Source organism: Triplophysa dalaica, chromosome 5, assembly GCF_015846415.1.
Source record: "Triplophysa dalaica isolate WHDGS20190420 chromosome 5, ASM1584641v1, whole genome shotgun sequence".
Classification (NCBI taxonomy): Eukaryota; Metazoa; Chordata; class Actinopteri; order Cypriniformes; family Nemacheilidae; genus Triplophysa; species Triplophysa dalaica.
Window position 1 is genome coordinate 12,444,855 of NC_079546.1, and position 25,318 is coordinate 12,470,172.

General features: G+C 36.6%; 2 protein-coding genes across 4 annotated transcripts; both read right to left on the reverse strand.

Moving 5' to 3' along the window:
- pfkfb3 (6-phosphofructo-2-kinase/fructose-2,6-biphosphatase 3) lies at positions 1-8,483 on the reverse strand. Of its 3 annotated transcripts, XM_056748585.1 has the most exons (16): positions 8,190-8,483; positions 6,657-6,785; positions 6,071-6,167; positions 5,880-5,946; positions 5,725-5,799; positions 5,577-5,633; positions 5,043-5,167; positions 4,747-4,954; positions 4,155-4,301; positions 3,961-4,065; positions 3,753-3,882; positions 3,513-3,575; positions 3,009-3,073; positions 2,739-2,915; positions 2,560-2,582; positions 1-1,457 (listed from the first exon to the last, which is right to left on the reverse strand). In XM_056748585.1, exons 1-16 carry the CDS (start codon positions 8,269-8,271, stop codon positions 1,451-1,453), a joined length of 1,557 nt encoding a protein of 518 aa, XP_056604563.1. In that variant the 5' UTR covers positions 8,272-8,483; the 3' UTR covers positions 1-1,450. The 3 variants fall into 3 exon arrangements, with proteins under 3 accessions (XP_056604563.1, XP_056604562.1, XP_056604561.1); XM_056748584.1 differs by lacking the exon at positions 2,560-2,582 and having other exon boundaries at positions 6,657-6,782; positions 8,190-8,482; XM_056748583.1 differs by lacking the exon at positions 2,560-2,582 and having other exon boundaries at positions 8,190-8,481.
- A 9,991-nt stretch (positions 8,484-18,474) lies between these two features.
- On the reverse strand, positions 18,475-24,268 carry rbm17 (RNA binding motif protein 17). The gene is made up of 13 exons (XM_056748511.1): positions 24,189-24,268; positions 23,671-23,818; positions 23,404-23,520; positions 23,142-23,308; positions 22,763-22,878; positions 22,615-22,665; positions 22,259-22,385; positions 21,130-21,281; positions 20,939-20,989; positions 20,608-20,684; positions 20,105-20,203; positions 19,950-20,022; positions 18,475-18,863 (listed from the first exon to the last, which is right to left on the reverse strand). Exons 2-13 carry the CDS (start codon positions 23,791-23,793, stop codon positions 18,760-18,762), a joined length of 1,257 nt encoding a protein of 418 aa, XP_056604489.1. The 5' UTR covers positions 23,794-23,818; positions 24,189-24,268; the 3' UTR covers positions 18,475-18,759.
- Between the last annotated feature and the right edge of the window lie 1,050 nt (positions 24,269-25,318).

Sequence of the window (25,318 nt, forward strand, 5' to 3'; positions counted from 1 at the left end):
TTCTCAAATTCTCTGTTTATTAATCCAGTATATGCTAAATAAATTACCTTCTTTAGAAAGAGATGTTTAAGCTTGTTGTTATGCTCTACAATCTCTTTAATGAATAGAAACAATATAATCCACAGTCAACTACAATTAAATAAATAAATATTACTTTGCATTATTTGAACAAACAAATGTATTACAAGAGCCAATATACAACACAAGGCTGTATGTAATGGACAATAATGTTTTCTGATAATCCATAACAACATCTAGATGTGTTACATTTCAGTACAAAACCAGACATGTAGACAGTTAAAGCTGTTATTTGCAGGGTTAAAGTGTCATTTTTAAGCATTAAAACTCTTTTTAAGATTTGAAACTGTAAACAGTCGGCTTACAAGGGTAAATGCATCTGTTTGTACAATATCAAACATTACTTTAATCTCTTGATTAGGCTCCAACAACACACGCTAACAAAAACGAAAAAACATTTAAATGACACTAAAATGTAATAAAAGGCAAAAAAAAAAAATTGTAAAAACTTTTCTCTTAAAAAGAATATAAAAAGCAGCTGTGGCCAGAAAGCTCAAGCGCTAGGCACTCTAGGGAATTAACCGAACAGTATAAAATGTGATATCATGTCACACCATTAGACATTTAATATAAACAAGAATTATAAACACTGTTTCACTTCGTCACATCCAAACATACATAAAACATCCTGTTTCAACAACCTCGTACATTGACTTCGTCCTCAGGCCTTAAAAACACTCACAATTTTCACAATCCATATCCATAACACAACTAATTTGAAATAGCAACAGACATCATGAGAACTTTAAAACAGCCTGTAAAACTGTCAGCAGCATTAAAAAAAAGGTAAGATTCATTATTGCTCTCAGTTAATACAAATATACGTCTAAATGTGCAATTACAATCTTCTATTTATTTGCAGCATGAGTTGCAAAGTGAGTGCAATATAGACGAAAATCATCCAGGAAGTCTCTGCAAAGCGATCTTTGGTCTCCTTTAGCATCTTCCTTAAGAGTTAAGGGGCATCAGGGTTAAAAAGAAATCTCCGAGACCAAAGTAAAACAATATAAAGTGTCAATATAAAGGGGTTTCCTGTTACATAAACAGGTAAAAGTGTTCCAAAAAGGCCCAAAAATGTATGGGCAGTTGACAAAGTTGTTGAACATAGTCCCTACCACCGGGATATTCCTTCTTACCGTACACACAAATACAAGTCTTAGGCAATAACATACTATTACAAACGACACTCATTCATTACAAACTCATGAAGGGAGATTACAAAAGCCAAGAGGCAATCGGCTGTCATTTTTGGAAATGGAAAAAAATAGGAAGCAGCTTGGCAGGAAACGCTTCAGTGTTGAGTCAAGCGATAGAGCTGAACAATATCACAGACAGAGCTGAGGAGTTTCGTGGCACTCGATGGGGCATTTCTTCAGGTTCTGTGGGGAACAAGAACAAAAAGCTTTTGTTTAAAAATAAAACACTTGACAGGCTATGTCTAGGAAAGCATCCGATTGGTTTTCCTCAAATCTTTTTTATAAGTTGTGTGGGTTAATGGCAGGCCAACACAGAGCATTTCATCAGCCAATAGACTACGTTTGGGCAATATTTGACCAGCTAACATAAAACTTTTATCATTCTATTAAGTGATACTAGTGGCGCAGAAATTACAATTCATATTAAAATATTGGGCTAATTTTATGCTTTTAGCAACCAATAACTGTATTATCAACACTGTTTCACACAATAAACCATATTTTAATCCATTCTGCAGAATGGTTTGGTTAAATGGGTCGAATGGACCCAAATAAAGTACGCCAATTTCACTGGGTATGATAATTCACTATTCTACTTTGCTATGTTTGCTACTGTTATGCTAGCAGGAACTACATGACAGATTTTGTGAGTTTTACCTCTGAAAGAACAGCACTGATACCGCATGTAGGTAATGTAAAAACGTGCGTCTTTAGACATGCAAAAGATTAACAAAAGAGACTGTGACCATATTGCAGAGCAATGCCAAAGTGGTAGCTAATCTAGATGGATATAAACACGCTACTGTATTTAAAATATTCAAAATTGTTCAATTTTTCCTTAACCATCATCTGTCCCTAAAAGGACAATTTCCACAAATATAAAATACCATCATTTAAGTAAAAAATCTTCTTTTCTGTTGTATTAAAGAAAAGTCACATATGTCTTGAGTGACCTGAGCGGGAGTACAGTAAATGTATATGTTTTGTGTGCTATTCCTTTCAAATTAAACTAGTTATTTTTGGTTATTTTGTAATACATTTTTAAGCTTATTAATTTAATTGTGATTGTGTGAATTGTGTCAGGACACCGATATAAGCCAGTTCATTAGAATGAATCAAGTGGAATACTGTTGATATGAAAATGTGAATTTATATAAATGATCCAGTTAGAGTTGGAAGGGACCTTTGAATATGACCTATTTAAATGTGTTGAATTCTGAATTAAAAAGGCTGGACATGATAGAGGTTAAGGTACAAGATAATTTAGGAAAGAGGACATACTTACAGACAGGCTTCAGTAAGCCAGTGCTATAAGCACATAGAGAAGGATGGAGGGATGGAGAGTAACAGACGACAGGAGGAAAGAGGAAGACATGAATGGACGAACCATGCAATTATTAGTTTGTTAAGTGACTATGAGCATGAAGATGTGATTTAATATCATGTAGAGTAACTGAGACTCACCTGTGTTGACAGGGTAAGAGTGGTGTGTGAGGTTGAGCACAGGGAAAAGGGGACAGGAGACATCTCTCGGATTGATTCATCCAGACCTTCCATACGAGGCTTTTTATTGGGCTCAGGGCTGGTGAGAGGGGTCACGCTGTTTCTCCGGATTAAAGTGCTTGTGCCTCGTTTAACCTCCTAGAAGGAGTGAATGAGAATTGAACAAGTGATCAGAACCTGGAAAAGTTCAGCTTTGTGTGTGTGTGTTCGTAGAAATCGGTTTGTGCCTACCTCTGGTCTGTCTCTGTGTGTGTTCACTGCCTCTACATCCAGAAAAATAGATTCAACTTTGCACCCTATGAAATAAAAAAGAATAAAATCTTAGTATTATCTCTGATTATTTGGTACAACAGGGGCTAAAGCCTCCAAGCCTCTAAAGTTGAATTCTATTTTCCTGTGAATAATTTTGTTTCCGTTTTTCCAAAACCATATTGCGATATTAACATTTTAATCACAGTATATGCTAAAGTAATATTTGTAAACAAGTATTGACCTAAACATTATTAAAACCATATTATTTCATTTAAAGTTTTTAATACTTTAGTATATTAATACTGTCTGCCCCCTCGCCACCGTATGCATAATTTAACTAAATTGAAACCACTTATGATTTATTTTCACAGAAAATCTGTAGCTCCATAGATGTTTAATACTAACATATATACAGTATAAAAATATGTATATATTTTTGCAATCACACATTATGGGTGTAGTGGAAAGCAAGTTTTTTCTTACCATAAGCCATTGGGGTCAGCTTCAGTACTGTATGAAGTGGACATTTCAAGTACGGCATCTCATCTGTTTGTAAGCAAATAAATGGTTTGAATCAAATGTAATGCAACCCGAGTGTAAAAGTTTAGAAATTTAAAGCTGCAGTGAGTCACTTTTGCCTCTCTATCGCCATTTCTGTTTGACACATGAAATTGCAGGTTTCGTTCCATACTTATTGTTACGCGGATTCAAGTCAAATCTCACCTGCACTTTTGTCCAGGAAGTATGCGAGGAGACAGCGCATAACAGCCTGATGGCAGATTACGAGAGAATTCTCATGCCGTTCCAGTTCCATGATGACAGGTTCCACTCGCTGAACCAGATCCTGATATGACTATTCAAACAGACGCATTTCATGAACATGATTGATTTACATCATAATAGTATTGAATTCTTACATAATGATTCTTACCTCTCCAGAGGGGTAGCGGTAGTAATATTTGTCCTGATCTCTCAGAGTGAACTCTTCGGGAAACCTTTCCCTCACTTCTTCATACGTCATCTCCTCACATACACCCTGCCATTAGCATTCACATATTAGACAAGATAAAAAACGAATTACAGGTAAAGACAAAACAGTTCAGAGATGTGTGTTTGAGAACGTACGGCATCGATTTCATTAAGGGCTTTCCACTGCTCGTATGGCACATTGAGGGCTTCGGCTGTCTGAATGCTACGCCGCAGTTGGCTGGTCCAAACCTTCAAGCCTTTCAAGTTCTGCTCCTTCACGACGTTAGCGAGAGCTCCTGCAAACTACAGCGAAGGGGAGTTTGTTAGTCTGGGTAGTTTGGACAAGGTAGATACATAACAGATTTAACCGTCCTTGGCAAGAACACACTGTTTTAGATGTTACAAATACAGTCCTTGGCATCTGCCTGAGCATCTTGTCTGTTTGTGACATCTCGCAAAGAACATGCCTTGCCTTTTAAATGGCCATGCAAGAAGCATTAAAGGGATAGCTTAGCTATTAGCTTAGCTTAGAGTATATGACTCTTTCTTCCTGAACAGAAAAGAGGATATTTTGAGATTTTCAAGTCAATGGAGACCAATGTTGTTTGGTTAGCAAGTTTACTCAAGATATCTCCTTTTGCGTCATACAGGTTCAGAATAACAGGAATGTTCATTCTGGCGTGAACCGCCCCTTTAAAAAGTGGTTTCCCACAATCACAAGTTGATATGGCAAGATTTAGCTCTATACCTTTTGACCATGGGTAGACAGGCCCGAGTCTCCACCAAGACGGCCTTGTCGGTTGTGCTGGCTCTCGCCATGCCGACACAGATAGATAGAACGGGGTTGCACGTGGATGTTCATCAGGTAGTAGACGATCCGACTTTGGATGTGGTCCTGAATCCGGTTGACGAGGAACCGGCGACCGACATCAATCACTTTGATAAAAGACATATTCCTGCGAGAACAAACAAGACATGCAGTTATAATTTCGATAGCTAAGACGCTTTGATGATGATAAATTGTGAGCACTCGAGTTTGTGTACCTGTCATATTGGTCTGGGTCAAGGGGCTGGTAGTTTAATCTATAACACTCGATCCTTTTCATAAAGTCCTCCATGGCATCTGTTTTGTTGCAGTCTTGGTAGTCAGGGCATGATATCTTTACCTCCTGTTGGTAGGAATGAATTTCATTTTTAAACATCTTCCAGACTTTATTATCAAGTAACTATAAGGATTAGTTCACCCAAAGATGAAAATTCTGTCATTTACTCACCCTCCTGTCATTTCAAACTTGTGTCATTTTCTGTCCTTTGCACAACTCAAAAGATGATATTTTAAAGAATGTTGGTAACCGAACAATGGCAGTATCTTTTCACAAAACCAAGGCAAGCTGATGGGTACCGCCGTTGTTCAGTTACCAACGTTCTTCAAAACATCTTCTTGTGTGTTGCACATAAGAAAGTCCGGCAGGATTGAAATGACAAAAGGGTGAGTAAATGATGACAGATTTTAGATCCCTTTAAAGACTTTCTTTAAGTAGGTAACTCTGAAAATCTAAAGAACTATAAGCTTCTTACCAATATATTACATGCGATTACATTTGGGTCATCACAAACAGACTCTATGAAGAAGACCTACAACAGAAACACATTTGTACATTTGTATAAGTGGTCTTCATCAACTGTGACCTTCATCTGTAGAAATTGCCAATAAAATATGACTCACTTTAAAGCCATTTTTAGCTCCGAAATCCAAGATCATATCCCGTCGCTCTCTGGTTGTGTTTGTTGCATCAAAGACCTGTGAAAAGAGGTGGCGTTGAGAATCTGCGCCTTTTTGCTTGGTTTTATTCTTTCAATGTTTATACGGCAGATACTTACAGCCACTTGACCTTCCTCCTCAGTAAGGTAAATCTTGACATCTCTGAGAGCGGCCAGAGCACACTGCCTGAGGACAAAGAATAATGATTACTCTTTATATAACCACATTAGAGTAGAAAAATTTAGATTTTAACATATGACATATATGATTCATCCTGGTTTTTACATGGTGTAGTTTCAGTACAACTTACTGTCTTATTTTGAAGGCATCTTCATTGTCTGACTTGAAGAAATCATAGGAGCTGTAGTGCTTCACTGCCTCTCGACGATACTCGCCAACATTGAAAACTACAAAATCACAAATGTATGACTGTGAATAAACTTTGCTTTGAAAGAGAAGTGAATTTCAATTAATATCAATCAAAATGTAGTTGCTTTGTTTTGATTTAAGCCATATTAACTAAAACATATACAGCTAACTAACACAATAAAACATGATAACAAAAATACTTTTTTTAAACGGAAATCTCATTTTGGATCCAAACTCTTCATATACATACATGTAGCATGTAGCATATAGTATATATAAAGTATTTTCTTTATTTCAAATCTATTATTATTTATAGTTTTCATAAGTTATTCTTAAATTGTTTGGTAACAATGTTGTCAGATTTGTTGTTTAGTCATCTCATGGCATGAGTTTAGGGTGAGACTTTCAAAAAATGGTTGTAACGCTGTTGATGTGCCATTATTGGTGTGGATAATACACACTTCACCTTTAAATATTCCCATTTTTGAAAAATTGTAATAATATTTAGACACATTTTGTTTTCATACCTTTAGTAGGAATTCCAATCCAGTTAAGGTAGCGTGTGAGTTTCCTCGATATGTAGGTTTTTCCCCGAGCAGGGAGCCCGACCATCACTATGACCGTTGGGGGGTTGGCGAGGTGGGGGCCTCCAACTGCTGATATGCAAAAACATCATCACACCCCGCACTTTTTTTAGCGTTAGTACATATCAAGTACTGTATGTACATAAACAGTCTCTGGACAGGCCTGTAACTTATATTCCATCTGCTATACTTAAGACACACTACCCAGAAAGCATTTCTATATTCACATGTAAGTGATATATCCTTCAAAACATGCAACATGTAGCTCATTTAGTGTTGAAAAAAAAAACAGTACAGAAGCTTTGTTCCCTTATGGTCAATGTGAGTTATCACATCACCCGGTGGACTTCTAAACGTTCCCGTCTAACCAATCAGTCAGCCATGATCTGGGTCACGCACACAGATGCATTTCTAAAACTAAACATTTATTGCACTTAAATGCACATTCAGATTCTCTGCAGCCACCAGCAGACATTAACCGGGTTAGACAAACAAAAGTCTTGCTTTCTCATACACAGACACAGTTAAATCTTCTACAAAGTAAATGTTTGTGTGCTGGTCTGACATAAAATATAAGTATTTGTCTGTTTGTCCATTAGTGTATTATTAATACATCCATTTCTTATTTGTGAATGTGGGTTTTGTTTTAAATGCATCATATAGGTCAAAGTACTCCACATAAAAAAATTTCAATGAATTATCGACATCCTGTGGTAGGTGGCCATGTGAACCCTAACAGACAGATTAAATCATAAAGAACATCCCTAAGGGAAACACACACAGCCTGAGATCCGGTCAGTCAGCAGAGACAGACATTGGTCTCATTAAGGTTTTTTTGCTGCCTCTTCAGGAAGGTTAAGAACAAATTTAATTGTTTATTAATTAAATTATTATGAAACATTTATCGATAATAAAAGGTTAATATAATATATATCCACATATTTGATAAGCTCATATTTAAAATGCATACATTGTGAAATTTATTTACCAAAAATAGCTTAATCCTATACCTATGTTGAGCTACATGGGGGACAGAGTGAGGTCGCGGATGCAGCAAGTAGGAAGTTTTTATGACCAATCATCGCCGACTGCGAGTGGTTACGTAGGATTCCCGCATACCTCCACTGTCCTGATCACTATCCTGGTGTTCAAACGTTTTAACAAAGACGATGCGCGCCGGTTGTCATGGAAACTGAATTCTTAACACTCTTGGGTCACGTCTCATAGACTCTTTAGATCTGAGATCCAGAGACGAATAATCCAGTTGTTATACATTTACCGATGATCATCACTTTATAGAAGAGTGCGTATAGTCTAGCAAATGTGATTATGGAAGCTGATTTTGTTTTTCACCAAAAGCAAATTTTAACTTTTCGTGAGATCAACGTATTACTAGTCAATCTATCAGATAGATTTTTGTGCTCCCCATTCATTACAACACAACATTTGAATATTAACCTGCATTCAGATACTTACGTTTGCGGGGCATTGAAGGCTTGTCATCCTTGGAGGGAATCCAGATTTTTTGGATCCTGTTTTGGGTTAGTTCCCTTGGCATTCCTTTGTAGATGGGAGAATATCAGAGACAAAAGCTGCTGTTCCGGCTTCAGAAATTTCCAGACTCCACGAAAGAAAGCTTACAAATATTCTCCTCAGCAATTTATACCTGCTAGATACTTGCTATGTAAAGATTTTCGCCGAGCTCGGATAAAAACGTAAATACTCTCACAGTAACTGTGTGCGTTCCGGTAATCTGTTACATCACGACGCTTCCCATCAGCGCTTTAAATACTCAGCCGGCAATGTGACTGCGTGACGCAACATCAAAGGGGGCGTGTGTAATACATAGATTGCGCACATGCGCCTCCCTGTGGTTAAACGTGAAACAACGTTCAATGCTAAAAATAAACATAATAACTGTTTCCATGTATGAATAATTGCATAGCTTAATATCTCACTATATTTTTTGTAATGCACACTTTTGAATGTTTAGCAGATGCACTTGTTCTAGTATGACAACAGACTAGGCAGGGGGAGTGGACAAAAGGAATCAAGGATGCGTGTCACACGTGGAGTGGGCATCCTCACACATGCCTACGTGCGGGGAGTCACTTCACCATCCCATTAATCAAACAGCCGAATTATAAGTAAGCATCCTCGAGTTTTATTTTTTTAGGCTAGTTATTAAAGTAGTAGGCTGAGTCAATGCAACAGTTTGGTCAATTATTAAATGAAAAAATAAGATGTTTTCTTATTTTGTAGTGAAAGTTTATTTTAGATTTAATAGTAAAATTAATGATTAAATAAAAAGAAAATGATAGATATAGGCCTATGCGAATTCCGGGTGTGTGCTTATTTGTTTGACACAGATTTAAATAAATATAACCACTTGCTATGGATTCATATTTAGAAATATTTAAAGATGACTGAGATGAAAAAACTTATAATCAGTTTATTTTGTAGGTTATTTTTTTAAAGCATTTTAGCATCGTGACAAATTCCTATAGCCTAACATTAATTTATCTCATGACTTTACTGGAATACAACCCAAAAGACAGCATTTCAGAGTTGGAGTTTTTATATATATTTGTTGGACATACTTTCGATGTTATATATATATTATAAAAAGCATTTATTTTGAGACGTAAAGATGTATAAAGACACATGAGGCACAAAAAAACCTCGGTGGGACTTTTTCTCCGTTGAAATCCGTGGTGATGACCTATTCACTAACACTGCACATAATGTATTGAAATGTTTAGATGCCGGGAAACTGTTTCTGCCCGAGTTCAATATGAAATGTGATGCCTTACAAGGAAGGAACGTTTATTTGTAAATTATACATTTATAATTTATAATTATACATCATTATGTCATTTCTTATGTTCAAGGTTCTTTTTATCATTTGGCCTTTGTTATACTGCAAGGTGAACCGGTTTTACATCAGGCTGCTGTGATGACCCACTTTTCCTTGAACAAAGATTTTGTAAGCTATTCATTCAAATTTGAGGAGGACATAGGCAGACTTAAGAAAATTATAACCAGAAACTGTACATATTGTTCATCATCATCATCAAATTATTATTACTTATGGAGTAACCCCTAAAGTCACATTAAAATAAAAAATGACAATACTTATTTTTTCATGAAATATTACAGGGTTTATAGTAAATAGCTGAGCAATGTGGGTCATTTTCTTTTTTAATATCACGTACACTCAAAATCTTCAGTTAAAATCTGAAAATGCAGTTCCGCCCTGAAGTGACTATCCATCTCAAATTACCTAAACTAGACGATTTGGGCGGAGCATCCGTTAACTCCTCCCCTTCAAATGTCGATCTGCTGCCAGTTTCATTTCAAAATGCAACGGCTGTTTTTGTACAACCAATCAATTCGCAGCGAAAAACGCAAGCCACGCCCATTCATGTTGAAAATTTCTTTGAAATTCGTTTTCAATCAGAAATGCATCAGAATACGGAAGTAAAACGATCGCAACATCCAGTTCACTCAACTCAACTCAACTTTATTTATATAGCGCTTTTTACAATCTTCATTGTTACAAAGCAGCTGTACATGAGACACATTGAATACAAGTATGAATTCGAAAGCAGCCCCCCCGGCCAGGCAGATAGTGCAAAACAGTATGCAAACGGTGGTGAGTGAGTTCACGGGTACTTTAAGTATTTGATTTTTTATATTCTGACTTTTTTTGCAAAAATTTACCCCAAATCGCCCTACATCAAGGGTGTTTCTAAGAGTGCATACTACGTGGATAATTTACATAGATTTGGATTGAGTAGTGCTAAGTGAGTGATATCAGAATATCATCCAGGCTTGCGAAATGCAGTTGGATCCTTTTACATGCACCAGTATTCAGCCACCTAGCAACTACCTAGAACACCTTAGCAACAACACAGCAAGCCCAAATAACTTTTTACCAATGACTGCAACTTAGAAACTGCTAGTTATCGACAAACTAGCATCATGGTGACAAGTTTTGCACAAGCAGAGACCACTCATTCAAGAGAATATGTAAACTCAATGTAGAAGGTATTTATTGCCACGTTCCATCCTTAGTATGCACTTCCTGAGTACCTGTGTAATTACTAAGTTCAACACCCAACTCTAACCTATGCGTACAGGTAGTCAAGTTTACGATAGTAGTATCAAGATGCTGGATAATATAATATCCCGATGCTGTACAATGCTCAAATCTACAAAATGAGCCAAATTTAAAAATATTTCATAATAGAGAATCTGCTATGATAAAAAAAACTGAAGACCAAAAACACAAAAGACATGAAAACGCGGAAGTATACTTAGTATTTACTATAGTGAACTGTAGTATACTGTAATACATTACATTATTCCTATATTTATTTAATGTGCACTATATTTTGTGGAATCACTTATAGTAATTTGATAAACAGTAGTTAACACGGTAGCGAACTTTAGTATTTATTATGGTAAGACTCAAAAACACAAGCATCTAGAAACTTTACTACAGTTTGCTATAGTCAGTATGTTGTTGAGTTCGTACACTATGAGCACAAATAAGTGCAAGTTTCCAAGAAATTTACTCGAGTGCATGAAATAGAGCAAGCAATTCAAGTCTGAAGCATGTATGCAAGAGTAAACAGTGTTGTTGTGTAACACACTGTAACTGTATTTGTTGACAGATTTCCCATAAGCAGATGAAGAGCCGAGGGGAATGCAGAGCAACATTAGCATAAAGAGAGACAGTGATCCTGAAGGCCATCCAAACTTCCCAAGGATAAGATGACAGAACCAGGAATAGACCAGAGTGAACATGAATCACAAACAGACCGAAGCGTGCACACCTTCTCTTAGGGGTTCTGAGATTTTAGGGAAGTAAATGAGTCATAGTTCTCTTTTTGAGAAGTTCATTGGAATATTATACTGATTATGTTTCAGAGAAATGTATAGTTTGCGACATTACATAGATATGAATATCTGTAGTAAGCGATTCATGTTATTGCTGCAATGTGTATCCTTCAGGTGTGTTTTCATTGAATCGCCTTGATGTGATTGCCCAGAGGAAGGTTATAAATAGATCTCATACGTTTACGTCAAACTCAAATGCCACCAGTCATTTCCAGTAAGCAGGGTCCAAAATGGCGAGACCGCTTCGCATTCCACCAGCATGATCTCCTGATGTCCCTTTAACAGTTTGTTTACCGACCTGCCAAGACACGATCCAACCCCTCAAATCTCACACAACACAAAGTTGTAACCATATACATGAACACCACTAAAACATACACAACAACAATCCACATCAGGGGACATACTGTAAGTGTACAAAGGTCTGTATACAAACAGTGCACAAGTCTGTACACATAAACAAACATGCTCGTAGCAAACATATTCATCTCAATTCATAGGAAAACATTTGTACATAGAAAAAAACAATCACCTTTTAGTTTTACTGTAAACGTATTTTAATAAAATTACACAAATAACTCATAACTCTCATAGTCTTAAAATAGTTTTTTGTGCAATATTGTCTTATTGTACCAAGTTTAAATTGTTTAATTGTGATATTCACAGTTGCAGTCGCACTACAAATTCCATTACAAACTTGAAATAATATAATTTATACTAATACCATGTGTACTATATTTTTGCAATAAATTGCAATACTATCTCAATAGTATTTTTTTTTTCACTTTTGGTTTGTGATTAAAAACTGCATTATAACCAAAATGTCATTTAAGCAGCTCATGTCTGTTAAGTGGCTAAATAAAGATACTGTCCGTTATTTCATTTATACAAAGAGGAAGGTGGACAATACCAAATAAATAAAGATAACGGTGTCTGTTGTAAAATTCCTACATTCACCCCCCCACAACAGCAAGAGAATACAGAAACGCAAAGACAGAACAAACTCCCTTTAACTTCAACACTGTCCCACACATGTCAAGATGAATCATTGGTATGGCCACATGTCATTTGACAGCAAAACAAAAGCCTGACATGTCATTGTTTAGATTTGCCTGGCCGGGGGGGCTGCTTTAGAATTTAGAAGTTAAACATAATTAATATTGCATATAAGAATTTATTGTCCGTTTAATATTTGACCTGTGGTTCTCTCTCCTATATCCCAAATGTGTGCTTTCACTGTGCGTGTGTGCGAGTGTGTTTACGTGTGTGTGTCTATGTCATGTGTGTAAGTATGTATGCATATTGTGTGTGTGGAGCATTTGTATGTCTGTCTTTTGTTGTTTTCACCTTTTTCTTGTTTTTACAGGTATATGCCTTTAGTTTTTTTTCTTGTATTCAATGTGTCTCATGTACAGCTGCTTTGTAACAATGAAAATTGTAAAAAGCGCTATATAAATAAAGTTGAGTTGAGTAGATGGTTTAATACCAAAAACTCATGAAGAAGATGCGGATGGCCAATTTGCCTGCTAATACAACTGCATGTGATGAAATGTTTAACTTTTTTTGTATGCAGCTTCTCAAGAACTGGTCAAGACACCCACCCAGGCCTCTGTAAGATTCTTTATACTGGGTTTGGTTTGTGTCCTCTTTCAATGGAAATGTATCGGAAGTACAATTACTTCCGACATTAAAATTTAATGCATCATTCTTGTCCGTGGCACAAAACAGTGCAGGTTATTTTCTTTATTCCCTAACCCTGTATTCTTTACAAAATTAAAGATGGTCATCTTGAAACTGGAAATATTAAAGAGATAGTTCACCCTAAAATGAAAATTATGTCATCATTTACTCACCCTTATGTAAATTCATACATGTATGAATTACTTTGTTCCTAAAAACACAGAGAAAGATATTTGGAAGAATGTTAGTAATTTTCAGTTCCGGGACACCGAGACTACCATAGTAGGAAGAATTAAACGGTAGTCAAAGGTGCCCGAGAACTCTTTGTTTTCTTAAATTCTCCCACAAGTTTCATTGTGTTCAACAGAACAAAAAAATACAATACATGGTAGTGGATGATGTTGCAGAACTGAAAATTGCTAACATTCTTCCAAATGTCTTTCTCTTTGTTATTGGAACAAATACATTTATACAGGTTTGAAACAACCTGATGGTGAGTAAATGATGACAGATGTTTCATTTTTGAATGAAGTATTCCTTTAAGAATGAAACGTATCTTTAAGTTTCAAAACTCTGTCCTAAAAACCAATGCAATAAACAGCCAATACATACACAAAATCCATTTAGAGCCATTACAAACTTCAAACCTAATTTGTATCACTGATCTTTAAGAACTGAACAACCTATCCCTGTTCTGCCATATTTCACTCTTCAATAACAATCTGTCCTGTTCAAGCAAATCCTCGTGGGGTTCAATCTATTCTCTCCTTTATTCCACAGCACATTCATCTTGCGTAAGTCCCTCATTCTTACCAAACCAGAACATCACACCATCACTGACCCAGTCTGGCATATATCTACACACATTCTGTTAAAGCATATATCCTCATGCATACTGAATGCATAGTTATACAGTCATAAATGCAAATACATTTTTAATGATTTGCTTATGGACAAAAAATCAGAAAAATCTTTTTAGGTACAGTATGTATTTTAAGATTGCTGGAACGGCACTTACAGTTCACAGGTGGAGGGCAACTAAGGTCACAGTAACAATACTTGTGTAACAACCCTTTCTACTACCAGCTTATAAAGAAACACAAAATAAGCATGCATATGATGTCACAGTCTACACAAACTAACACAAATGCACCCAAAACAACACTGTAAAGGAACAGCCAATTGCAGAGTTCCCTAAAAAAAATGATCTTTTTAGAAAATATCAACTTAAAACACTTCAAGTATTTGAGTCCAGTCAACAAACTAATCTTTGTTAGCAACATACGGACTAATCGTATTGGACATTCACTAAACAAATTGTGTCAATGATGCTAGGTCGTCGATAACTATGCATGCTTATTTTGTGTTTTGCCACACTAGAAATTTATTATTTATTAATATTGGGGGAACATTTTGCAATTTGAATTTGCAGTTTCTAAGCTTAAAGGGGTGTCCACACCAGGACGACAATCCCACGCGCTTCTCTCCAATGTTCTTCGGTGTTCATACCCAAACGATTTTCACTGGCGATGAGCCGAGTGAACGTGCAAATTCACTCCCTGACATAGATGGCGCTTAATGAATAACAGAAATACCCCGGTACACAAGGTGGCGCTGTGCAACTTTAAGCTTCCGACACCCGCTTTTCACACATAAGAGTTCTTCTTGCTTCATCTTTGTCAATGTGTGCTCGGCAAGACCGTTTTTTGCTTGAGCGCCACCAAGTGTTTTTTTTTACTGTAACTTGCAGATCCAGGCATGTAAACAAAATGTCCAATCACATTTAATTGGACAGTTTTTTAACGCGCCGCATAAAAAAAAAAAAATGAGACTGAAGAGTATTAAAAAAACCCGTGTGCATCCTAACATTGACGCCCTTTGTTTAGTCACGAGGCGTTGAACACCGACGATAAACGTGCGCGATTATGGTCCCGGTGTGGACACGTCATAAGTTTGCAGGACATTTAAGCAGGTAAAAACAAGAGCACATTTCTTTTTGTGCTAAGTGGGACATTGTTTAAGTAACACAGTCTTACAAAACTCCATCTCTGCTTAGGTCAAGACATGCATTAAGGAACGGTTTCATTCTTCAAGTCTTTCAATAGTGTGTGGATCAGAGAGTCAGGGATCATGGGAGTTGCTGATATGTCATAAAATAAAAATATGGGTTTCCTACTTTCACAAGTCGCACGGGACCTGCATGTCTGATTATATAAATATTCATCGCCCCAGTCAAACTCATTTCTTTTAGTACACATGTATAGTATTGGATAGTATGATATTAGCTACGGCAAGCTTTATTCTGTTGCTTGCTGATGTTCTAGTCGAGATGCAGTTTAGGTTGTTTTTAAAATGTATTTAAGTTAATAACTTTTCCATCAAAGTTAAATGTTACAATGAAGGTGTATGCCGGACACTTGCCATATTTTGATTTCATTAGTTAAGACGTTGACATGGACAAATTAAACTCTTTTGAAGAAAAACTCTTCAGGAAGTCGACGTACGAATTAGTTATTCCTACCCATCTGCGTTAAACTGTGGGACGTATTTTAACATTGAAAAATTACACATCAGCTTAAAGCGTACCTAGCATATGTTTTTTAGGCCCTACTTTGGTTTATGGAGTGTCCAACAACAAGCTTTTTTTTCCAATACAATGTGTTTATTCACTATAATGTCGTAATTATATGCAGTTATTCGTACCTTACTTCTTGACAGACTCTCAAATGATTCGTTCCGCGATTCATCCGTTAGGCCCCGCCTACCCGCTAACCTTGTCATGTGATTGGTCAGGTGGTGTAGTCTGTTGTTATTGGTCAAACGCGTTCATCATTTGTCGCAACTGGACCCCCCCTACCATCATTACAGGATTACGGTTTACATGTGGTTGGACGTCATGTAGATTATATGTGTAGCTACAGATCGCGGCGATTTTACCGAACCAATTTGAGCCCGAGTCTGACGAGAAAGAAGACGCTAATTCACAACAAACTCAACCACGACTGGAGCAGGATGTTTGTCAGTGGCAAGTGACAACTCTTGTCATAAAAACTCCCAGTGTGACCACATGCATGTTGTGCTTTTGCTCATCAATGAAATCAAATATATTGTTTTATTCTTAAAATACTGTTAATGTTAGTAATACTATTATTTCGTCTTAGCTGTGCATTATCATGGTACATAGAGCATTTCAGAAAGTCGACGTAATGAAAAATGATATATATATGAAACCCAAATATATCTATATAGGTGCACGTGCGGCAAATGTGTCAAAATGCAAAGTTAATAGCCAGATAAACAAACTAACACCCCAGAAATAACGGTACATGCTAATGGTAGCGTTATATGCATTAGCTAAACACGGACATAAGGTACAAAAATATTTCTTGATGTTAAGACAAAAATGAATAGTCACACTTACACGTTGTGATTCGGTAGAGCTAACAGGTCCAAATAGAGTTGGTATGGCCCCCTCTTTAAGCATAGTCGTTTCACATACCCTGCAGTGAATGCGCAAAGTTTATTAAACCAATCTTTTGTGAAATGACGCGCGCACAGTTAAACCCTGGGGTTGTACTCCTTTTGGTATCGTTTGAAAATTAATTGTAACCATTTTTCCCTCAGACGTTCTTCCTTTAGTTGAAATAAGACGGACTTAGTTTTTCACACCGTAGAACTCAGGTTCTTACGGAGCCCTTTTAGGGACATGGTGGTGGGAAAAAATGAGAGGGAAGAGAAAAATATTTTTTTTACACTTTTGCGTTATCTCGCAAAATCTTTGCGTTCCCCCGAGGAACATTGCGTTCTCTCGCAAAAACTTTTGCGTTCTCTCGCAAAACTTTTGCGTTCTCTCGCAAAAACTTTGCGTTATCTCGCAAAACTTTTGAATTCGGACAAACACTTCCTGTTTAGATTAGATAAGATTCAACTTTATTGTCATTACACATATACAAGTACAGTGTAACGAAATGTAGTTTAGGTCTAACCAGAAGTGCAATTAGCAAGTGCAGGATATACAGTGTGAATAAATACAGAATACAATATTAGGGGAATATATTTAATGTCCTGCTGGCTGAGTTTGAGACTAGCTCCTTAAACATTGGTTTATATATGCAGATTCCCGAACTAATAACTAGTGAACTAAAGGTTCTTATAACACAAATGATACCTCATTCTACGTAACGTAAACAATGAACATGAACTAAATATTTTAACAAAACGAGCCCCAGGCGGGAGCCGGCTGAGACAAGACCGAAGGGATCCTCTATAAAGGGCAAACCCAGAAGATCATTAGGCTACTCAAAATAGTAATTCACTTCAGTGCTACATAATGTAGTATAACTAAAACCAGTTTAGATTCAGCAGGAGGCCATTAATGTGTAATCTGAATTTGGTGAGACTACAGTGTGTAACATTTAAGTTATTAATGACAATTTTTTAATAACGCTTTTTGGATTTACAGTCAATTTGTAGACGGTCTCTTTGAACTACCCCATGTTTCCTGCTCATATAGAGATACATTTATATTCTCGTTTTGAGGAAGACTAGGTTGTTGATCCTTGTCTAAGAATAATGTGTTGTTTGTGTTATAACAACGTTTAGCTCACAAGTTATTGGTCCGGGAATCTAGTATGAACCGCTCCATTGTTAATGTACGCAGTTGAATAACAGGACGTTTGAATGTTTTGCGAGATAACGCAAATATGTTTGCGAGAGAACGCAAAAGTTTTTGCGAGAGAACGCAAAAGTTTTGCGAGATAACGCAATGTTTCTCGGGGGAACGCAAAGATTTTGCGAGATAACGCATAAGTTTTAAAAAATATTTTTCTCTTCCCTCTAATTTTTTTTCCACCACCATGTCCCCAAAAGGGCTCGGTAGGTTCTAGACATGATAGACACGCATCACGAACGAGCGACAGTGTTGGGGGAGGAGAAATACGTTTTCGCGTCAGTCTCAGCAAAACGTAGGCGGGGACTTTGTATAGTGACGTAGATATACGGGTGTACTAGTCCACATCTCGTTTGTTTGATTCCGTGTCGACTCCCATTTTTACAAGCAAATAACTTTGTTATTTCTTCACCTTCGGACTTACAACTTAGCAGACAGCTTACTTTCAAACACGGCAACATAACACACTGCATGAAATGTCTTTTTCATGATCTCATGCTACCTACTCTTTAAGAAATCATTCTTCTCCCAAAAGCATCTTTTATTCTTGGGTTGTTACATCACAGTACATCTTATTCACAAGGACAAAATGAGCTAGTTTTAACTGACATAGCGAGACAAATTAATTTACAGATTTGTATCTGAGACAACAGATGAAATCCTCATCACAAAACTCATTGTGGGTCATTAGGTAATGTTTTACAAGGTGTATAAAATGATTCATGCTATTTACAGAAAGTCGCATTATTTCCTCCGGTTTCTATCCTGGTGGTGCTAATCTATATTTCCAACTCACACCTGTTCACCCAAATTTAAAACGCGGAATTTATCCAAATTATAAAAGCAGGCCTTTACCACCCGACCTCCAAAGTATCGCCCATTCAGATCCACCACAGCTGAAAAAAGAGAAAAAACATCATGTGGATTACATACTCTATATTTGAATTCATAATCTGTATTGCATTCAGGAAAAGTAGTTCAAAATTTAAGAATAGACAGTCTAATAAAAATTTATAAATAAATACATGAAATTTACAAATTTGGCAACAATAAGCATTCCAACCTTGATAGTTGTATTTGTATTATTGAAATGGGAAATTATTTTGTATTTTCACAATACTGGCATTAAGATTACCCTCAATAAAGTATCCCAAGTATAACTGCTCAAGATATAGGTCATGAGACTGCCATAGACTTGCAGGTAGAAAAAGGTAGAAATGGAAGAATAAGACATCTAAAGAATAAGACTAAAAAGAAACCTTTGGTGCTTGCCTGAGCTATAATTATAGGCTTAGAAATAAATGAAAAACAATATTTACATCCCTCAACAGAAAATCTTGTGCTTTCCGCCTTTTAATTCATGTCTGCTTGCGTAAGGGTCATCTACTGTATGCACTAGTGCATTTCTAAACATTAGGGAAGCACCGAATGTTCGGCCACCGAAAATGTTCAGCCGAAAATAGCAAAAAACGCATGTGATACGTGATACGATCAAGCAGCAACCAGAGCTGAGAGAGAGAGAGAGGGAGAGAGACGCTTGCACTTTACTACTGCTGGAAACGTTTTGGCAGTGTGTGTGTGTGGAGCATTTTAAAGTTTCAGAAAAAGACACAGCACGGGACTTGCCGCACGGATGTAAATTTCCGAATGAAAGTGTATTTACCGGTCGGTAACTTTACTTCAGATGAAAGGGGGCTGTCTGACAAATGTATTTTCTGTAAAGCTGCTTCGCAGCAATGTAAAACTATAAGAGGCACTTATCGGCATTAAACCGATTTATAATTTATAATTTGAAAGTAAATGAGCGAGTGAATTAATCTAGTTTAGTCTACACATTACCCTGAGAACATGATGTAAACAGCCAGGTGATGTAACACCTAAGGGATGGTCCTTACACACATTGTTTTAATAGTAAGATCTGGGACAGCTGAAATAAAGACCACCACACATTCCCTCTTAAAGTGGGTCCTTTAACTGCTCACCTTTAATGGCCGATTCTACCCGCTCAAACTCCAGGAAAATGCGGACAGCCTCTTCCTCTATGACACCGGGAATCTTGAATTTAAGCCAAACATATAAGTCTCAGCATCAGCAAATGACAATTTCTGTGTTTGCATATACAAGACAAGCCACTTACCTCAAAGATGACACACTTGGTAACCTTGCCATATTTTTCGCACTCTTCTTTAGTCTCGGCTTCAAGGTCTTCATCCACCTCTCCCCTTCCAACCATGTTCTGCGCAAACACGGTTTTGATGTAAAGATGCATTTAACACTACTCTACATGAATTCCAACAAGTTGTTTTTGCAAAAGTCTCCCCAATATTAGCTGCATCACATATTACAAATAACCAGGTAAGAATTTTAAACACTTGTGTTGTAATTTTCTTTGCTCATATTGTTCCATTCTATTTTATTCTAAATAGTTATACAGACTTCACATAAAGTACAGATTTAGTCACTGTGCTGACCTGTAAATTATAAATAGTAACGTGATATTATGTCAATTGGAATTTGATCATTTCATTAAAATGTCAGTTATTAAATTCTTCACTACTGTTAAACCATATTGAGTGTATGGCCATCCTGAAACCATTATTTCTAAATTTCTTATATGATCAAACAAGACAAACAGTTTACCCGCAGCAACACCACTTTGGTAGGACACTTGAGAATCTCTGTAAGTGGATTGGCTTCGTTTTTCTTTGATGCGTCCGCTTTTGAAATAAACATACACACATTTTTATTCATCATTATCATAAAATCTTCAATCGTTATTTTTAAGGTGACATTTATTAGCCTTTTTAGGGAAGCTAGCTTCTGTTACATATGTGTTTGTGGTATTGACTGACGTGAGCGCATTGGCGTGTTCATGTCGTTGATCATGATATAACAAACATAAATAGATGCCAAATGAACAAACAATCGAATGCTGTAATACTGAAATGGAAAACAGAGAACAAAGCCAAACCTGATGCCCCTGATCCGTGTGGATCAACCACATTCTGACTTGATCCTGATGCTGAAACACACATAAACATGAATGAACAAAGTCATGCAAATGATTGAGCAAATATGACAGACATGAAGACGAAAAAAGGAAGAAACCAAGAATGTGGGCTTGCATGTGGGTTTTGTGTGTGTCCGTGTGTGTGATCTCACTCTTTTCTGCAGAGTCTCCAACAATGATCTTGCCCCCCCGCTTGCTGGTTTTCTCCACTGAGAGCGCTGTACTCAAACCTTGCTCATGTTTCCCCAGGCCCTGCCCTTCCCGGAATCCATACTTCTGCATGATTTTATGAGCCACTGTACCCCTGTAAGACAATCACACATGAGCATTGTATAAGAGTTAATGCAACACACCAGAGTCTTGCATGCGGGCGGGTACCACTAATATTTGATGTGACTGGTGGAATAATTATTCACATGTTATTTCAGGTTCGGGTCAGGAATAAAACGGGTCATTACTAATATCATTAAGAATCTAATTGATCTGTTTTCAAAAATAAAGCACAGGTCAAATTACTTTTTTTAAAGTTTCAGCAGTGTACACAAAAATACTAGAGGAATATAGACTCCAAATATGAAATAATAAATGTTTTGAGTTTTGGTTTATGCAAAAGTGTTTTTTAAGTCAAACATCCACTTATGCTTTTGTCATGTTTTTGTGTTTAATTAATTGAAAAATCTTTAAAGGCTTCATTATTATTAATGTACTTTTTTCTTTATTTATTATACATTTTTTATTTTTTATAATGTTTACATTTAATTTAATTAAAATGAACGTGTTGCAATAGTTATAATGGAAATGAATACTGAGAATAGTGAAATTTTGCCGATAGCTTATTGGTAACGGATACTGAATTGTAGGATTGTGACTTTGTTTATTTACACCTTTCATACATTTCATATTTTAATAAGTCCATGATTACAGCGGAAGATGCGTATGAGACCGCATGAGTGCCCCAAGCGAGAGAGACCTCTGTGTTTGATTGAATTTTTCCAATTATTTGTTTTATATGTAATTTATGAAATGTGTTAATTTATCAAAATAGTGTTTCATATGATATTAACAATACTTTTTTCGTTTAAATTATTGCTTGTTGAAAATTAATGGTTTTGTGTACATGAATCCATATACGTCAATTTAACTACATTTCACAACCCTATGGTTATTTCTTTTCAACATCCAAAAATCGAAAACACTGTTATATAAATGTTTTGCTTACATTGAGACTCTTTACTTAAACCCAAATGCTACAACTCTTCAATTCTACAAATGAACTCTCACCCCATGTTGGCCAGGAATGTATTGGTTGGTCCCGGTGGAGATCGGGGTCTGTCAGAATCCTCAAACACAGGAGGTGGTATCGCTGCTTTCGACCGCTGGCGACCATCATCTTCATATGAGAATGATGCTGTTGCAGAAACAAATATTTAATGTTTGTTCCCTTTCAACCACTGATTAAAGAATGCAATACTGCTTCCTAGTGGTGATACACTGAAAACGCATTCTGGCAACCAGCCTTACCACGCATTAGGAATAAAATCTATTTTCAAATTTTATAAATTAAACACTGAGATGAACACAATCCACCAACACAAAAAAATAATAAAGAGCATAAAGGAGCATAAAGGTATACTCACAGTTTTGCTCCATCAGTGACGTGGGAGGGGCAATGGCAGCTCCACCGACAGCTGTGTACCAGACAAGACATGACATCATTGAACACACAAAAGATTAAAATAATTATGAGTTCGATAAAAAAGAAATGGAAAATATAAGGACACCCACTCCTCTTCCTCTTTTCTCTTTCATACTCTTCGTCCTCGTCTGAATCACCCTCCGTTGGGAAACGTGAAAATCCACTGGGAGCTCCGCCTCCACCGTCGTGCCTCTCTTTGCGTTTCCTAAATCACATCAACCCCATTAAATTCAAAATCATTTTTAAGATTTAAATCTATACTTTGAGATTTGAATTTCCTGTTCAGGTTTGAATGCAATTGCTTTATCATTAACAATGTACTCTTTTCTCATTTAGTGAACTATGTAGTGTCATAGAAGACAACTTAATTAAAGGAAAACGTGTTTTTAAGAAGAAGAAACCGGTTTGGAACAACGTAAGGTTTAAATTTTTGGGTGAGAAATCTCTTTAAGTATTAATGCCACATACTTCTCTCTCTCCTCAATCTCTTTCTGTCGCTCCTGTTCTCTCTGTTTCTGTCGTTCCTCTCGATGTCTCTTTACCACTTTCTCATAGTCGTTGGGGAACATGGGGTCGTACTCATCAGCCAATGGGATCAGCACCTCGCCCGATGAAAAGCCACCTGACACAGAGTCCTAACACAGGCATAACGGCACATAGTCAATTTACTCACTGGCGCCAGATTTATTAAGCACCCTAACATGGCATTTATACGTGATACACTTTGTACCTTCACTCCAGCAGCAATGTTTGGAGGTGTATCAGAGATCTGTCTGTCATCTGATGTATTTCCTCTCTTTAGATCAATAACGGGGGCCAAAACATTAGACTGCCTCGTCCTCTGAGTCTGCAAAACAATGTTTATATTTAACAAACGCCACAATTATGAATCAAACCTCCAGTAAGCAGGAAATTTGCCTACTGAAATGTATCGATAATATATATATATATATATATATACAATATTACGAATGATAACACACAAAATGACACCAACCTTTGCTTGTGTCAGTGCAGCTTTCTTTACTTTCAGTTGAGACTGAAGCAGTTTGAAGTTTTTCGACCATCCTTCTGTTTTGGTGTCGCTGGTTGCGACTCCCAGATCGTCGTATAAAGACATTATATCTCTTGCACACTCAGAAATACTGAAATACATACAATATACATAAAAGGCCACTGTCAAATGTAACTATAACTGATTTTACACACATTAGAACTCGCATTCCAAGCATGATAGGCTGTAAAAATGCTGCACAGCATAAATGTACTTGGGTATGTATGTTAAATATAAATCGCATTCATCTACTTGACCAGGTGGTAAAAGATGCATACTAAAACTATTTAAAAATACATACATAGCAATGAGGTACGATGATCATTAAATCTAACGTTGTTTACATTCGCAGTTCTCTGGGAGTGGGCAAGCTTATTTCACCGTATTACTTGAAGCTACGTGTCATTGTTATTAATGAAAGCACTTAACATTCTGAAATGTCAAATATGATATGAACATACCTTTAATCGAAACAATTGTTTGCACGTAGGTTAGCCCAACATGCTACTAGAGCGCCGCAGCGGTGTCGCGAGCCAATGGCGTCATCAGAAATGGCCAAACACGCGTCATGACAGGACGCATATTCTGTACAGAATATACAGCAATTTTGTTTGAAAACTGAATTTAGAATATTGTTGGCAATGTTTTTTTGTGAATGTTTTTTCTTTTTTAATAAATAAATATGAAGATCTTGTTAAACAGCACCCTTGTTAAACTAGCTAAACTAGCATAGTTCTTGTTAAATGCTTTACCTAAAATTGCACGACTGTGGCCTGAAAGTCTTGAAAGTGTTTTTTTTTTTATATTTTTTTATATTTAACTTTGTTGCCATCATGTTGGGCATCAATAGAACTTAACGTATTTTTGTGATCTTTTTTAACTTATTCGCCGCCAGCATTTTTAAAAAAAAGTTGCCAGCCTACGACAACGTTTTTTAACATTTTCACCCAACTTTAATGGCTCACAGTAAATGTTCTGTAAAGAATATATGGACAAACAATATGTCAAATGAAAGAACAGAGTCGCAGCTTTTAAACAAAAGAAACCGTAGGCCTATTCTTCTATCTTCATTCGTTAGTTTTTATCACTCCGTAGATGTGGGGAGGTTTCTTCAAAAATGCCTCATTTTGATTAAACAGGTTTACAGATTACACTCCCAGATTACACTCAGAACAATCATTAATAACCGCAAAACATATACGTTCTAGGTTCTGGGATTCTGTACTTTTTCCCAAAGGTGTGTAATAGCGCCACCTGCTGTACAACAGTACAAACACTGATTGTCTTAAAAAATCGTCTTTGGCGGGGAAGCGTTTTTTTTTAATTGACGGGATAACTCGTCAATGGCGGTGAAAGAGTTAAACATACAGATTTTTAAATGTCCACCTCAATTTGTATAATATATCATTGTTTAAAATAGGCCCACCTAATAGTTCATAAAAATAGGATTCCCCCGATGTTTTGGCACGGAAAGAGCCATTGTGTAAATAAATAAGTGCAGCACAGCGGTTCTCAACCTTTTTGACTCCAAAGCCCCGGTTTATTAAACAATATCCAAAGAAAAATTGCGTCTTGGCGCCCTCTAGTGATA